Source organism: Apteryx rowi, unplaced genomic scaffold (assembly GCF_003343035.1).
Source record: "Apteryx rowi isolate R43461 unplaced genomic scaffold, aptRow1 scaffold_42, whole genome shotgun sequence".
NCBI lineage: Eukaryota > Metazoa > Chordata > Aves > Apterygiformes > Apterygidae > Apteryx > Apteryx rowi.
In genome coordinates this window covers 2,827,077-2,844,410 of record NW_020450665.1, presented here as the reverse complement: position 1 = coordinate 2,844,410, position 17,334 = coordinate 2,827,077, and the positions used below count along the sequence as shown (strand labels likewise).

At 36.0% G+C, this 17,334-nt stretch overlaps 1 protein-coding gene across 2 annotated transcripts in view; it reads right to left on the bottom strand.

The window, feature by feature from the left end:
* LOC112971012 (multidrug resistance-associated protein 1-like) overlaps window positions 1–17,334 on the bottom strand; it is a 37,555-nt gene that overhangs the window by 9,290 nt on the left and 10,931 nt on the right. The window contains exons 7-22 of one of the 2 annotated variants that reach the window (XM_026076019.1): window positions 17,063–17,128; window positions 16,304–16,441; window positions 14,522–14,668; window positions 13,622–13,706; window positions 13,440–13,506; window positions 11,735–11,861; window positions 10,129–10,305; window positions 9,460–9,627; window positions 8,370–8,556; window positions 6,498–6,567; window positions 5,466–5,526; window positions 4,120–4,339; window positions 3,487–3,641; window positions 2,221–2,376; window positions 1,024–1,223; window positions 72–198 (exon numbers count right to left, since the gene is read on the bottom strand). In XM_026076019.1, coding sequence (XP_025931804.1) covers window positions 72–198; window positions 1,024–1,223; window positions 2,221–2,376; window positions 3,487–3,641; window positions 4,120–4,339; window positions 5,466–5,526; window positions 6,498–6,567; window positions 8,370–8,556; window positions 9,460–9,627; window positions 10,129–10,305; window positions 11,735–11,861; window positions 13,440–13,506; window positions 13,622–13,706; window positions 14,522–14,668; window positions 16,304–16,441; window positions 17,063–17,128 — 2,151 coding nt within the window. The remainder of the gene's footprint in view (window positions 1–71; window positions 199–1,023; window positions 1,224–2,220; window positions 2,377–3,486; window positions 3,642–4,119; window positions 4,340–5,465; window positions 5,527–6,497; window positions 6,568–8,369; window positions 8,557–9,459; window positions 9,628–10,128; window positions 10,306–11,734; window positions 11,862–13,439; window positions 13,507–13,621; window positions 13,707–14,521; window positions 14,669–16,303; window positions 16,442–17,062; window positions 17,129–17,334) is intronic. The other variant, XM_026076020.1, reaches the window with a different exon arrangement.

Sequence of the window (17,334 nt, the reverse complement as noted above, 5' to 3'; positions counted from 1 at the left end):
ACTTTGTCATTTGCATTCTTCCCTTTTCATATCTAACAGAGTAGGAACACCAAAACTATACCATTACTTACATTTAGAGCATACGATATGGATAAACCCACTGTAGAAGAATTCACTGTATTTCCAGCCAGTACTACAAACAGTGCAGCAAAGAACACCATTAAACTGCCTAGAAATTCAAGCCTGACAGATAGCCACCTGTAGTAAATCAAGACAGGGAAAAAAGTGAATTATCTACAGAATTTTTTATGGTATATAAACAAATAGTGAATATAAAGACTCTTTGAGATCAGTCTCTCAACCTGCTTTACAAAATGAGAATTACCATTCCTATTTTACTGAGGGATTGGGGAAGGAATATGACAGATATAAAGTAATCTGTGAACTACTAGCACAGCTGGGGAAAAAAAAGCAGGTCTTTTGAATCCTGCCCAGTCTGCCTTTCATTAGTCACACTGCTTTCCTACTCTTCCTACCTTAAAAAGATTCAGGTATATGAATGAAAATCAGAATGGAAAATCCCCTCTTCACTAACCTCTGCCTGTAACTGCATGTGATTCAATGTACTGCATGACAAAGCAGGAAGGGGAAATGCACTTATTTCCTCAGACCTGGGATTTAACTTTCAAGACGTATCTATRCTGTCGGTACAGACACCAAGGTACTTCCACATGACCTACTGAAATACAAATTAGACTTGTCATAAATTTGTAAGAGGAACTGTTAGTTGAAATGTAGTACAGCCCATGTCCAGGAACTAGCTGTACACCTTTATTTTTTCGGAAATGTTCTCATCCTAGGCAGCGCATGCACATTTTCCATAAATTTGCTAGTCTCTGGTAYGCAAAAAATTCATCCTAATGCTTAAACATAATCTATGCATTCATTACGAAGAGTGATGGATAAATTGCTCTTGTCCTTTCTTCTCTTTCTCAGTGGGTTTAATCTGACTGAAACTAAACACTTAGCTGTGGAATTGTATAGAAAGGCCACAGTCAGAGATGCAGAACTGCTGTAAAGTACCTGTTTGAGATGATGTTATTGTAGAAGTAAACCAAGTTCTCATACACCACATCATTATTTTTTCTAATGAATCTTTCCTGGTGGCCAAATGCTCGAATTGTTGATCCCCCTAAGAGAGTCTCACTGAAGTGGGAGATCACAGGAGAATGTGATGCTCCAGCTAGTCGTCGAATCTGCCGTGAACTCGCTATGTAGTAGCGCTAATAAAACAATACAGAAGAGAGAGACAGGTTTTAAGTTGCTAAAGTTTCTTTTATGTTGTTTTAAACACTTGCAACATTTTTTCCATTTTTTTAAACCTCTAAGTTATTCTTGTAAATTTTGAATATGAAAAAGTTGGAAGTATCTACAAAGAAAAGAAGTTATTTACAGACAACACAGAAAAAAGTCTGTTTTGGGAATAGTAACATTGCAATGCTGACATAACCGCAATATAGTGATTTAGGTAAATTACTGCCAAAGCTGAAATAAGAGAAAATTATTTCCAGCTCTATAGGATGTGCCATATCACCGGAGGTATGTAACAACCAAACAAAATTTTGTAAGCTTTTAAATCAGAATGCTCTGTTTCTTACTCAGGTGAAAAATCAGCTTTTATTTCTTTATGTAATGATGCCTGTATTTAAACTCCTTAACAAAGACTGAATCCACACACTCTTTTCCTTCATCTATGATCTTATTTTATTCCAGACTCCCTTAATCACAGACCATACTCTGAACAACAAGAAACAGGACTGCAGCCATTAGTCTTTCTCAAACACTCTTTTGGTTTCTCAGTAACGTAGCTGACACTCCAAACAATAAATAGCACAGATAAGTTAGGCATCATTTTATTTTTACATTTTTACACATGCTGTTTCAGGGTTACTCTTCAGCTTTTAACTTTATGCCCCACTTTTGTCAGATAACTTCATCAAATTTGTTGGTGGGATCTGTATCAATACTCTGTCTTCCAAAGAAAAAGGAAAATATAAAGAAAAGAATGTAAGTTTTTAAAAGTTCCCAAACATTACAAAGAATACTCAAGAAGTGTTCTAATTTCCTTTTAAGAAGCCAGAAGATCTTTTCTGAAAAAAAATTCAGGTGTGTTCTGTATGTTTTTCAGAATAAGGAGTAATTTATACTTGTACCCTTGACTGTTTTGCAYATTTCATGCACATATATCTAGAAATCTTTATAAAAGCTTAATGAACTTACTTGGATAGTAAAATACAAGTATCCCAGCGGAATAACTACTACTACAAATAGCGGCGAGGCAGATGYGATAACTAGAATGGTTCCAATAACATCTAGTGTACAATTTAACCAAGTTCGTAAGTAGTAATGAAAACGGACGTCCACTACAAATAAGTCCTGTAACAATGCACAAAAGAATCAATATTTTGAGTAAATTTCACTAAAGACTTCAAGGAAGCATCATTTAAAAATGGAATCAGACTAAAATATCTTCAATAACAGTTACTGGAGGAAAAAAACCCAATGACATCCTAATGAAGTGTATTAATAGATCTTTGTTATTGCCTAATACTGGAATAGATACAATAGCTTTAAATGACATAGTATGTCAAAAAATTGACTCAGGGTGTGGTGAAGACAAAAAGAAATCGATATTATTTAGTTTACAGAAAGCATATTAAACTGAAAAGCAGACTGGGAGTTCAGCTCTTATCTCTTCTTTGTGCTTTTGTTAATGATTCAGAAATGTACTGAAATACTATTAATCCCTTATGGTACACTATAAAGTTTTCTCAAACCCAGCTTATAATATATTGCAACCAAAGAATAGAGACTTGACTCAGAAGTCAAACCTAAATCAACTAATCTTCCAGTGTATGACATAACAACCCTTGAATCTATTTCAGAGAATATAGCTATCATCAATTACTGTATTTGAAATGGTCTGTAATGCAGTGCAACAGTCTACTTACGATGATAACGGAAAGTACTGAAGTCAGTTAATAACACCCATTTGTGTGTTAAAGATTCCAATTAAAGTCAAAACACCACAAAATAGAAAATAACATTCACTGCAAGTCTGTATACCCCTAAGAACTTGAATTTGATATATTATCTGTTTTTGGCAATAACATTTGATTGTGATATGCAATAAAACATCAATAAGCAATATAAATAAATAAATAAATAAATAAGTAAGTAAAAACAGATCAGGTTTAGCTCTGGTAAACTTGTCATACTGCAGAAATGATGTTTGAGGAATGGGTCCCTAATGATCATGGGGTCTAAGTAACTTCTACTAACAATGTGTTTTGATAATTTTTGTATGAAAATGGCTTGAGACGGTTCTATAACTTCTTATGCACTGAAGTAACTTTCTATTTCTCAACATTGCGTTCAGTTACTCTGATATTTTTAATTTTTCAGCAACACTAAATGGAATTAAATCTGCAGTCACTCAAGCTTCATTTTCTTAAAATTGAAAATATGCATCAGTTTTCCCTTTACCTTTGTGAATCTGTTGATGATCTGACCTACTGGATTAGTTTCAAAATGCTGAAGAGGAAGGTGCAATACACTGTCTAACATCTGATGATGCAATGCCTGAGAAGCAGAAAGCGATCCCCTGCTGAGCACATACGCACCACAGCAAACAAGAAAACCTTGTAAACAAATAAATAAAAAGACAGTATGAATGGCAGGGGAGGGAAAGGAGGAGGAGCTTGTTTCTGTCCCTGTCTTCCACCACAGYGACCAATCCAATAGTTCTGCTTCATACCTTTGTTTTACAAATGCCCCTATTTGTATTTTGCTAGCACATCTTACTAATTCATAAGCACGTCTTTCCTGCAGTTAAGTCCCTCAAGCTAGCATGCTGCTATACACCAACACGAAATGTCCTCCCCCACTGAGATGCCAGGGAGGTTAGATGTGGATGTTCCAGGAAACAACATAAAATTAAATGGCATTTTCTTCTGCATTGCTGAGTATCTCTTCTGCTCCTTTCCCAGGTTAAACAACTATACTTTGTTGTATACAATTCTCTTCATGAAACAACCAGCATTATTTCTTTAGTAATAAACATTCAGGTAGATAAACTTTGCAAATGGAGAGAAATTAGTCATAAATACTCATCCTTACCTTGCATGAATCCCAAAAGGCTATAGATACCAAGTTTATAATTTCGCAACTGTTTCCATTCTGTGAAATCATTAACTTTTGCTGTTTCTGCAGTCCAGGTGCTAAGCCACAGATTTTGTCCAATAGCTAGTGCATTCTGACCTAAATAAGCAGCTATGGTTAGCCACACCCATCGCCAGTCAAAGGCTTGCAGATATTTCAAAACAACTGCCATTTTCATCTAAAATATGTAAAAAAGAACATGAACAGTTACTCTTAAAAATCATTACCATTGTTGAAGGCAAGTATAGATTATATGATGGGAATTGCATACATTACATTCTTCAGAAAAAATCTGAAGAATTTCTTAATGAAGTCTGATAACTTAGGTACACGGAATCACACTGTAAAGAGGTTTCCTCTCTCACCACTGCTCTCTGCTGTTCAATAACACCTATCATAGGCAAGCTTGTTTGTGATACTTTTCAGTACCAGACTTCAAAAATCTTCTATGTATTTAAACTATATAAAAAACAAGAGTGCAACACCTGAGCAGTTTGGTTGAAGCAAATATTATTCCATCCATTAATGGAGCTAGAAAATTTAGAACTGCTGCTCTGGGCTACTGGAGCCAAGGGAATTAGTGACAGCAGAAAAATTCTCATCTTTGGTGTAGTCCCAGACTAATGGGGAGAAACTCAGCTAGGCTACCTGAAAGGTAAGAAGTCATTACAGGGTCTGGAGGAAAATGCTGGTTGGCACAGACTCTTCTGTCTCCCTTCTGTAAATTCATTTTCTTCAAGTGTCTGTCTCTATCCTCTTGCTGGAAATTCATTCCTGTTTTCTCACTGCTCTTAATTCTAATTTGGCTATAGCATCCCATAAAGTTTTAGCCCTCCCCACATTCTGTTTTACCTGTTCTTTTGCCTCTTCCTAGCAACTAGCAGATTTTTTAATGGAGACAGCAGAAAGTGCATTTCTAATATAAAACAATACTGCGGCAGTATTACCATGCAAAATTTCTCTGTTCCAGTACACAGGTTTTAAAACTTCCTAAAGGTGAGGCAGACAAAATGTTTTTCTAATAGAGGTATAAGCTTTCTTAAGCTTGCTCTTTCTGAGATATGTGAATCAGACTGGACCTAGATTTGACAGAAGAATTCAGCCTGTAGCAGATTATCAAAATAGAAAATTTCACACTGAACACTTAAAACCTGGCAAAAATTTATAAAGATTGATTTAAAAATCTGTAATTAGATGTCAGGAAACCTTAACAAGAACCAGGCAGGTACGACTGCAAAATAACATTTTTTTCTTCTATGTATAAAAAAAGAAATGTCAAAGCCTTTTCTACTAGGGATACTTACACCACCTGTGGCAACTTTTTCTTTACTCTTTGTGTGTGTTCTCCATTGATCAAYGGAAGGACTGCAAACAAGAATGCCAAATACACTTTTAGATCTTCTTGTGAATCATCATATAAAGAATATATCCGTTCATTCCTAAGCAAAAATGCATTCTATAAAACCTTGTCAATTTTTTCTAAGGAGATATAAACTATCTTCAGCTGTTCTATTTATGTTGCTAGAATAACTCTATTATCAAAAGACAATACTAGGTATGGCCTTTTCATCCCTCATACCATTATGTGTAGATAAAACTGAGCTTGCTCTGCACAGCGCGACTCTAGAGCTAGAAATGTGAGACTGCCCTTTTCTAAGGCATGTAAGTGCGGTGTGACTTAGGCCTCAGACCTAGTCTAGGCCCAGAAATAGGGCTTACTATATGACACACCCAATTCTACTACTTCTGGAGCAAAGTGATTAAGTTCAGGTATCTTCCACTGTCAGAGCTTGCTAGCAAGTCTCTACTACTTTAGGGAGCTTTGTACTATCTTCTRCTCCCCACTGCAGATACACTGCTACAGTGATTTGCAAATTGATCTAGGAGTTCTTTCAACTATTTGAAAGATCGGAGGTTGTCTTATATGTAGAAAAAGATAAATCAATGCTACAGGGAAAAACAAAGAGCATAAACTACTTGTTAATACAGCAAGAAGTTAAACTGCTGCAAGGGAATTATGGTCCACATCAGTGACTTAAGTTGGTCTTCTGAAGTGAAACTCCCCTTCATTCCCATTTAATGTGCTTTGGTTCACACAGTGAAGCAGCCCATGAACTGGAGCCCTTGAACTCATGTAGGACATTAACTGGACTCCTTTGGTATAAAATTAAGCTAGAAGATGAGCTCCAAATGCACACACTGCATCCAACCGTTAATGTGCATTCAGTCTTAACCCATGTTTACAGAGTGGAGGATAATCATGAAGCCTTTGGTACAGGCACTTAGGGTCGCTCTAGCATTACCTCAATTAGGTAATGGCAAAATTTAATACTTACTCTTTATGTTTCAAAAGTTCTCTTTGTGGCAGACTCTTTCCTAGTTGACACTCTTCTTTTGAAGAACTCACTATAGCAGAAAAAATAGAAAAATATTTTCAGTCATTATACCACGTGTAGATAGGTACAGTASAGGAAGCTAGAAATAAAAAAGGCACAACATGATGAATGGGGATACTTTAATTTATGAATTCTGTAAGTCAGTCCCCTAGTCTTGGGACAGGTACTACACAAGATGGACAAAGTTATGACTAGATGCTAGAACTCTGACAGCAAGTAAATCTCTTTCATGAAGTGGAAGAAGTTAATAACTTTTAAAATACTTTGAAACAATATAGGTTGTTTGAACATACAAAAGGAGCGAGTCAGAATTAACATTTCTTAAAGATATTGCAAAAAGATTTGCAAAGGAAGTGGAATTCTACATTTTCTGCTACTGTAACTTCATTGAAGTAAAAATAATTGTGCTAGCAAAGCAGCCCAAAGTCTCTGGAATTCTGTTCTTGCTTAGGAAAAGTATTATGACTTCCTACGAATATTAAGATTACTGTATATCTCAAAACATTCTTGCATCATAGCTGGAAAACTGAGCAGACCACCTTGCTGTTCCTTATGTGTTAATATGAACAAAAAGGAATCAACACTCTTTTTTTCAGAAATAGGGTAGGATTGATGTCATTTAAGTCAACAAATCTGTAAAGACAAAAGATATGTTTTCTACATATATTCACCATACTGAATGTACTGTTGTATACTTTTGTATCACAACACTCCCCATGCTGTTTCTCCTCATTTCCTTGGTCCCCCTTCCCTCTCTTTACTCCCCTTCAGGCATAACACATGCTTCCTTACAGGGCAACATCACACCTTCATCCCTTCAGAAAAGCCACCCAAGGCACTGCTGCATTTTGCAAATTTGCTGTTCTGTCTTTCCCCTCCTTCCCATCAATCCCCAGCAAAAATTTGAGAGTGCTGGCTCCAATATTGAGTTAATAAGCCCACTAGGTTGTGCTGTGTGCTACAGGCTCAAATTAGGATTGCTAAATCAACTGGAAACCAGCATTATAAACATTTGAAGAGTCACTTCTCTTTTATAAGACACTTATATATTATGTRGAGAGATTACTTCTCTCAAAGTATCCACAATTCATCTCCTCCTAAAGTAAATGGTGAAAAACGGTCAAATAAATTGCATTATAAATGTACTTATTTCTTTCCCACAACTCTATAAAGAGCACATATTTACTCATGTACAGGAATGAGGTGAGTCCTAACCAGCATGACTGGTGTATAGGTATGTTTTTTTTTAAGTACTATGTTTGTTTATGTTACTTGCTGGCTGGAAGTATCTCTTAAGTGTACACAAAGCTTCATTTCCTTTTTCTCCTACAAACAAACCATATTCTCCTACTCTTTATGCTGTGCTCCATGATTATAGTAGTCTAAACTGATGGAAATGGGGAGCATCCAATACAAAACAGGACACTGTTGCTGATACCTACTGCAAGATTAATTCAAAACAGCATTCAAGATGGCATTCAAAAGTCATTTATTGGATAATAAATGCTTGAGCAGAATCAGGTAACTTTAGCAGATGACCAAAATCGTGTGCAGAAGTTGAGAACAGCCACATAAGGCAGCCTGATCACACATCCTTTAGTAGAAAGGGAAACCATTTGATTTCAGGGCATTAATGCCTTGAATTTTATGTCAGTTTATAACCTGTAATTCTAAATCAAAACCTAGAGGGGAATGCTCTGTGTTTTCTAGGAATTATTCTATTCATGTCAAGGAAAGGGAGAAGGAATATTTTTTGAAAACTTGAATGAAAAGGAAAACTACTAAGAAAACAYAGTAAATAAATTCTCTCACCTTTCACTAAGGTTGTCTCTTCACTTCTATTCTCTGTAGCGAAGACTTGAGTAAGCTCAGCAAAGTTAGCTCTCTTTGAAATCAGTTCCTGGTAAGTCCCCATTTGACTTATCCTGCCTTCTTCCATTACTATTATAAGATCAGTTTGAGGCAAGAGGGTTAGGTTATGTGTCACCAGTATACGAGTCTGAAACACAGAATGTTGTCCGTTTTTCCATATGAAAATAAAGCATRTATTAAAAACATTGCCTACATTTCTCCTTTAATTGTCAATCCTAATGTCAAATCATTTACTCTTATAGCTGCTTGATATTGCTTGTACTTACTTGTTCCTTAATGAGTATCTTTTGTCCAGAAATGGTTTAAATTAAGAGCTGTAGTATCTACCTCTTCTCATTGCAGTCTAATACACATCTAGTTTGATAGCCTCATCATTAATTCTGCTTAGGAGTCTACCATTACTGCTGTTATTTCTGCCAGATACTTATCATTCATGGAGCAAATAAATTAAGAAAAAGGAGAAGCATGAGAGGGCAAGTGAAGGACATTTACCTGTGAAATAATCTGTGTGTTTTCCAGGCATCAGCCAGCAGTAGTAACCTGCATTAATTCATAACACTGAAGAGAATTTTTTTTTTTTTTACCAGATATCTTACCTTCCTACATTAACAGTTTTAACTGGGAAAATTTATTCCCTCTGATTCCCCTTTCCCTCAAGAACTTCTCTGTTCAACAAGAAACATTTCTTTGTATAAACTATTTACTGCACTGAGGCACTGAGAGTGACCACAGATCACAGTACTCAACATCTGCTAGTAAAGGAGCAAAGACCAAATATTAGATAACTCTTTCAGTTTCCCAGGTCATCCCAGCTCTCAATCTTTTTTTGGTCTCTGTTATGTCTCCCTGATAGGCTTCAAAGTTGGCACAATCAGCAATGCCTCTTATTTAGTCTCTTTATTCAGAATACTTGTCATCTACATAATAGGCAAGAGGTAAACTTTTGCAGAATGACCGAGACTTTCATTGTGTCTTTTGTATCGTACAAAGCAGTCCACCCCAAAATTGAAAAGAAGTCTTCCTACTTTACCTTGCTTTTTAGGAGACCTGACGGCCCAATTAGCTTCTCAAAAAGATGTTTCCCCACATGTACATCTACAGCAGATAAGGGGTCATCCAGAAGATACAAATCAGCATTGCTGTATACAGCTCTAGCCAGACTCACTCTCTGCTTCTGCCCTCCACTTATATTGACACCCTAAGAAAAGAAAGTCAAAATAATCCACATTTAAATACGAAAGACAACCAGTGTGTCACGCTCAATCTCTTCATCAGTTTGTTCGGGTAATCAAAGTAAATTTTAGAACAGATATGAAAATAAAAAGGTAAAAAGTTGGATTTTCAAGTAATAAGAGCAAAGTTTGCCCTTTGATTAACTTCCCATTCCAAAATAAGCTAATGCAAGTTACTTCACAAATTTAAAAAGTAACTATTATTTACAGGTACAGTATAGAGAGAAACCCTGGAGAACAGGACAGGGCTGACTCAAAAAACTTCAGTAAAAGAAAGAGCCATTTAAAAATTAATAGGAGTTCCTGCTTGAACTTGTTAAGTTTAAAGACAGCTAAAGAGTTTGGCTAGGTGCACTTGGTTAAGCCCTGATTAGTCATCAGTGTCAGTTATCATATGGATCATATATAAAAATACAAAAGCATATAAATTAGCTTATTGCATCATTTATGACACTTCAAATTCTCACCCTTTCTCCAATCTCTGTTTGATCTCCATTCGGTAACTGTTCCAAATCTGGGAGTAAAGCACAAGACTTTAAAACCTGCTCGTAGTATGGCCTATTTAGATTTGAGCCAAAGAGAATATTTTCCTGTAAAATGGCGTTTTGAATCCAAGCCTGCTGAGAAACATAAGCTACTGACCCCTAAACAAAGAGAAGTGGAAACAAATTCTTACTTGGCAGTCTGCACATGAAAAAAAAATAGCATTTTAAAATGTTTGCTCTTCCAGCTTTATCTCAAGTAACTAGTCATTACTTCCAAAACTTGGACATTGCTATACCGTTAAAATTCTGACCATGCCAGGTGATACAGAACAATCTTTTGAACATTCCTGTATAACAGCTTCATGAGAGCATGTATTTTGAATAAAAGTGAGAGTTGGGACATACATTGAGTAAAGCCTTTTTCAGCAAAAGATCTTACTGACAGCAACAAGAGCATCCATTGTACGGCAAGATTTATATGCAGTAAGGCAGCAAAATGGGCCCGTATTAGGTATATATCAAAGCACAGTTTGACTGTTTATATTTTTACTTAACTTGCTGTGAAATGCACCAGCCAGGAGAAATTAAGATTATAGGACAGAAATGATGACTGGAAATGCTCCTAGATCCTYCCTTTCTTACATTAAGCTATATACCCTTTGAAAGTCTATTAATTTTATTACAAATTAATAATACAGATACACGTGTTGGGCATAAGTCTTCCTTATTAGGTTCTACACATTCATCTTTTTCCCATTAATTCCTGTTCTCAGCTTTGGAACACTTCAACATCGTTCCCTTTTCCCCACCTCTATCAGTGACAGGATAGTGTACTAGATTTCCACAGGACTGAAGATTCTTGTTCTAAACTTATTTTCAAGGCTGAGTCACTTTTTAGTGTTGCCACATCCACTTGCAACTTCATTAACTGATATTATCATTATAAATTGATATTTATTGCCTCGATCACTGTAATTTGATTATTTTTACTGCAGTCTGTGATTAGAGGTTAGCTTTTGCATATCTATAACCTATAAAAGCTTCCTTAAATTCGTTTTTGTGATGGGCACTTTCATTGCCCTGTCTAACTATAGGAACAGCTAAGCTACAGCATTTCCTGCCACTGAGAGAGCCAATATTTTAACCCTAACTCTGACTAAAGCTCAACTTTTCCCCCTCTATTTATATATCCTGCATCTTCTCTACATGTAAGCCATTGCAAGAGAGAGAATCATTTTCTTACATGAGTTTACTGCTGCTCTAAGTGGGCCATGTTTGTACAGGTATTCAAAACCAGCAACCATTAAATGTTTAGGCTCAATATATGACTTAACCACTTAGGATTTTTGCACTGAATTATAATAGATTATAACAAAATGAGAATAACTGTGCAATCACTTAGCACCATTACCAAATGATACCGTGCTACTTGTTTTCTTTGAAGATTCAAGATTAAGAAGCTAAACACTGAAGCTTCCATTGCCAGAATGTTTCTTTTTACAATTATAAATAGCTGAGCAGCAAAAACTCACTTCCAAAAGCAGATTCTACTTAATTTTGTTACGGAGGAAAAAAAAAACAACCTTACTCGTCTCTGAACTGTTCCTTCAAGCTTCTCCATTTCTCCAAGAATAGCAGAAAGAAAAGATGACTTTCCAGATCCAACCTGTCCCACAACAGCAACTAAAGAGCCTTCAGGAATGCTGACACTCAGACTGGAAACATTGAGGAAGACAAATTAGTTACCCTCTCTGTAAATACTGCATAATATATGGGCTGTGATCACTCTAAGAAAGAAATATTCTATTTTACCCTCACAACGATCAGGGATTAGCACTTCAGTTTTATGACTACGTACACTTTAGACACTTGCAATAATGACCTTAAGAATACATTTATTTGTCTGCAAGTTAAGAAGTTAGGCTTTCATTTGGTCACAACAGAATCAAATGGAAGACGGTTTAACCAATAAGTAGTAGTAGTATTCTCAGCCCTGYGGTTCATTTCCATCTTCCTCTGCTAATCAACTCCTAGAATTCTCATAATGTGTACCACTGTTATAGCATCTACTGTAGCCAGTGTGTGACCCCAATTAAGGAAAAAAATAGCTGTTTGAGTAAATAAGGCTGACTCCATCTTCCATAGACTTTGCTGTCAAAATTAGCTGTGGTTTGAATCTGAACCTGTTCAGGGTACAGTATGTACTTGTAAACTTGAGCATAGAAGCAGAGCCACCGGCTTTACCTGTGTTCCACGCTAACTGGATCTACGCACATTCTGATTTGAAGTCCCTATGCTAAAATAAGCACAGTTCCTTCAGACTGCAGTTTGGAGCACAAATGAGGTAAAGAAAGAAGGCTGTATGTAGAGACTACACCAGACTTTAATGAAGTCTGTATACGGTGCTGAAGGTGGTTCATACTTGGATACTATACTACAGGCTATGGTGGCTGAGACTCGGACACCCAATGCCATGTTATGGGAAGCGATGGCCCCATCCTGAGAGGAATAGGGTAGACCATGTGGTGAGGGGTTTGGATTGTGTGGGCTGTAACCTCTTCAGCTGTCTTAGTGATACTTAACAGAGCTTATCAAATAGGTTCTTCATGCCACTCTGAAGCTTGGTCACTCCCTTTCATTTCCTTACTAACCCTCCAACATGTTCATCATGTAGCAGTACGGCTCAATTTACACCTAAGAAAATACCTCGTTAAGAAATGACAAAAAAAGGAAGGTTGTTTTTCAAGCATGAGACACCACCGTGAGATAAGCAATTTTTTGTTTGTTTGTTCTTTCTAAAGGATGCCACAATCTAAATAGAAGACTAATGTTAAGGCTACATAAACTCCATTAGTTTACTTGTAGGCAATTTAAAATGCTTTCAGTGGGCTCAGTTAGTACAGCAACAAAAGGGCATTTGGCCAGTTAACGTACCATAAAAAGCAATTCTGGAAAAATTGATATTACAGTTGTTAAATCTCCCTTGTGCAAACTGGGGGGGGGGGTGGAGGGAGGGAAGGGGGGAGGTAAGAAGGAATGAAAAAGAGTATTGGCTTTCCTTGGCACTTCTACAGTGCTATGTGGGGGAATATATGCTTTTTTTCTGGTTACTCTTGGAGCAGAGAGATTAGGTCAGATTTGACTTTCCAGAGCAAGCTGATCACATGGGCTACTCTGGAAACAGTACCATATGTTCTTTTTGATATGTACCATCATGAACTACTCCAAGCACAATCTCCATAGTCTTCACATTCTGTAAAGGAGCTCATAAAAATAACTAAGAAATATCTTACTTTTTTAAGACTGGTAGGCCACTTTTATCCCAGCGGAAAGAAGCCCCAATAAATCCAACAGCATGATCTGTTGCAGTAAAGAGAAAAGAGCAACAACTTGCAAATGTATCCCCTCAGTTGAGGTTCTTAATCATCATCTATATAAAATAATAAGCAATGAAAAATAAACAACTACGGCTTACTTCCGCTGTAGTTTGTGCTGACATCTTCAGGATTAAGATCCTCAGCATACAGAAAATCCTCTAAACGGCTCAGAGAAACTTTGGTCTGCAAGATGAACAAATCTATACAATCCTAGCAACATGTTTATACTATTTGAATTTTTAAATAATATTTTAAAAATTCTAAACAATATGGAAAAAACAGATTCCTTGTCTTATCTAAAGACAGACAACAAAGGTGTTCAGGTTATGTAAAAATTATTTTGTTAGATTAAATACTACATAATCAAAAGGCCTAAACAAWTTTTTTTTTCTGAGGATCTATTGCTTGGTAGTTATAAAATAACAGAGCATGCGTGACATATCCAACATTAGAACATATAGCAAATCTTTGAATGGCTGGTTCTTCTTAATGACTTAATGAGACTGTTTTCAAAAAACCAATGGTAAAAACACTTTGGGTTCTTTTTTTTTTTTTTTAAGAAACTGTGCATGCTAACTATCTCTTAATAAATGAAGCTGAAAGACTGTGCTGTTCATATCACAGCACTGTGCTGTTCTGTGATATGAAATGCAATGAATTAACTTACGCTTGTGCTAAGTTTTAAGCTATTAGAACTAAATCTTATGAAAAATTTTTGACCTTGCAGCATGTAGACCATAAATGAAATCAGATCAGGCTCCCAGTCAAGGCCAGGCATGCTACGCCATTATCATCCCATTTAAAAGGTCATGGGACACCTTTTAAACAGCCTTCATGTTTCATGTTGCATAAAGATACTGTGCAGTTTCATCTCAATAAAGTATAACTTAAAATAATTGACTTAATCATTCCTAGAAATAGATGAAACACATGACACAGAAGATCAAGACCAGGGTAAATATGAGCCTTTCATAGCACCCTATTCATAATCTGTTTACCTGAGCTACAGCAGAGATGACAGACGGTAAATCAAACAATGGCAGTCGCAGAATGTTAAATAAAGAAATAGATGTAAAAACTTTACTTGCTGTTAAAACATTCTCTTCATCCACATGAAAGAAGACTCCAAATGTAGCCAGTGAGACCTTTTAAATCCAAAAATAGAAAAGATGTATCTGGAAGCAAAACCACATTATAACTAAAATTTATACATAGCTATTATTTTTCTTTGCAATTGAGAGGTGTGAAATCGTATTTCTGTTCACTTATRAACAGGAACTCTTTTGCATCTGCTGCACATGAAGTTTACTGCATGACTCCATTATAGAGTGCAATAACACTTTAATTTTATTAAGCAAAATACATGGCCATGGTATTTGACCCAGCTGAATACACATGAAATCACATAAATAGCTTTCCCATCTAAGGAACAGATTTTTTCGTTTTGAAAACATTGAAACAGGATGTTTCAGCAAATTCAGATTTTTTTTTTCGTTTTGCTACACATTGCTGTGACATTGGTCATAAAGTAAAACTATTTACTACAGATTGTCTTATTTTTGACCGCCTGGAGTTTTCTCCAAAAATGTCTGCAAATCACTATCTTCAACCTCTGACTAGCAAAATAAATTAAGGTAGTATTTCTTTTCTTTTTTACTGTTCCAAAGTTGCCTGATGTATTGATGACCAAATTCTTCTTGTTGTGAATTAAACCTATAATATACCAACAAAGATGTTGGCACTTTCTGTTTCACTTGAATGCTCTGCAGTCATGTTCAGTAACCCAGATGTTTCATAAAAGGCAGCGTTGCCTTAAAGGCTTTGCTTTGTTAAGGATGACTGAGAGTGCACCATTGGCCTTGTGGGTGTACACAGTGGCTGCTCTGAGCTTGGTGAGGCTAAGCTCCCTAGGCTTCCTTTCTGTACCCATCAGAGCGAGCTGGGCTCCTGCACAACAGATACTCAAGCCTTCCGAATCACCCAAAAAAGACTAAAGTTAAGTTCCTGTCCTATGGCGTCTCTGTTGAGTTTAGGAGCTGATTATCTCACTGCACTCAGCTTGATCTTTGTGAATTCCTCTCACTCACTGGCTCAGACTGAAGAAGCATGACCCCCATCCTCCCTCTCACTGGTCCTAAGGAATATTCCTCTTCACCTCTTACATACTGCAAGTTAAGCACTAACAAGGTGCCAGTTTGTGTGACTGAAGTTAATGGTGGTCATTTATCCCAAATGAAGGTTCCAATTTGATCCATTTACTTTCTGATGGAGTTTAATAGAGGGATTTAAAGGGAAGTTCCAAATGCCTTCCTGATACAATTCCACTGAAACAGGTTTGGATGAATTTGGTTCATACTTTTTGTTACTCTTTTTTCTTATATTTAGAGCTTTACTGCATAGGAAGGGGATGCGAAAAAATACAGATTGAAATGACGTTCCCTTAAAACTTCAAAAMGGAGAAGTATAAAGAAGGCATTTGATTGTCCATGCAATAGGAAAAGTCTGATTAAAATACTGAAATGACATTCAGGAGATCTGGATTTAATTCACGACTTTGTAGCAGAGATCGCTAACAGTTTGATCAATCTATAATCTCTCTGTCTCCTTCCTCTCCAGTCATATAAGTACTATTAGAACCTGTGAATTCAGATATATTGTGTCRATAAACTTAATGTCTTTGAGACATTGTGAGGTAACGTTTGTAAGGCATTCAGCTACTAAAGCAATAGGTAACCTATGAGAAACAGTCCTGCATGAATGAGTGCTATTATAAAACAGACCATAAAAGGAATACACGTCAATGTTAGCATGGAGTAAGTCGCCAGATACCCAGATGACTTCAAAACATCTACTTCACGTTCTCTAATGCTCATGACCTTCTTTTGATATGAAGGCTCCCATGCATAAAGTTTGAGAATCTAGAGAAATCAAACAAAAAAGATACTTCAATAAAACAAAGAAGCAGTGATCATGCTTCAGAAAATAAATTTATGCACCAAATATCATTGACAAATATTCAGCAATCCCACACTGTAAAAATCTGAACATTTTACAAATGAAATCAAGACTTGAGATACCTTCCATAAGAACAATCTAGTTTTGAGTTATGTTCTAGTCCTCTTCTATGCATTTCAACATGTCCCTTACATATCATAAATGATGAGTGGGGGTATTTCAAATAGAAGCTTAAGTAACAAATAAAACTAGTCAATTTTAACATATTTTCCTTCTGCACTAAAATTTCATTCTGTTAAGGGTTTTCAGTCATCTATTAACACATTTGATATTCTCATTAAAAAAAGGTGGTAGTAAAACTACCATATTATGGGTAATAAGTTTTTCAAATCAAATTAAACCAGTAATTTTTTTCTTAAAAAACACTTTAAAGTATATTATATTAAAACATTTTCTCTTTAATTTTTTTCTCAATTTCAGCTGCAAGACTACTCATGAAACCTTAGTTTGATAAATAATATACTTTCTACCTTCACAAGCTAACAAAGAAACCAAAAAAAAAAAATCATTAGTTGCGGCATTACCTTAATTCCATGTAACATTTCACTTAGAAGCTTGACTCGTTGATCTGAATACCTCATTTGGCTTTTCTGGTTAAAAGATAGTAATGCTTCCATTTTTCAGTGAGCAAAAGGAGAGTGAAATAGGCAGTATACTTCAGGCAATAAATATCTTTTATGTTATTTGGTCTTGCTGAAAACAACACTGCCACTGCAGTTACATCATTTTCAGATAAGCATGTATTCATACAATTCATTATATAGGATAAAGAATTATTAAATAAACTATAATAACA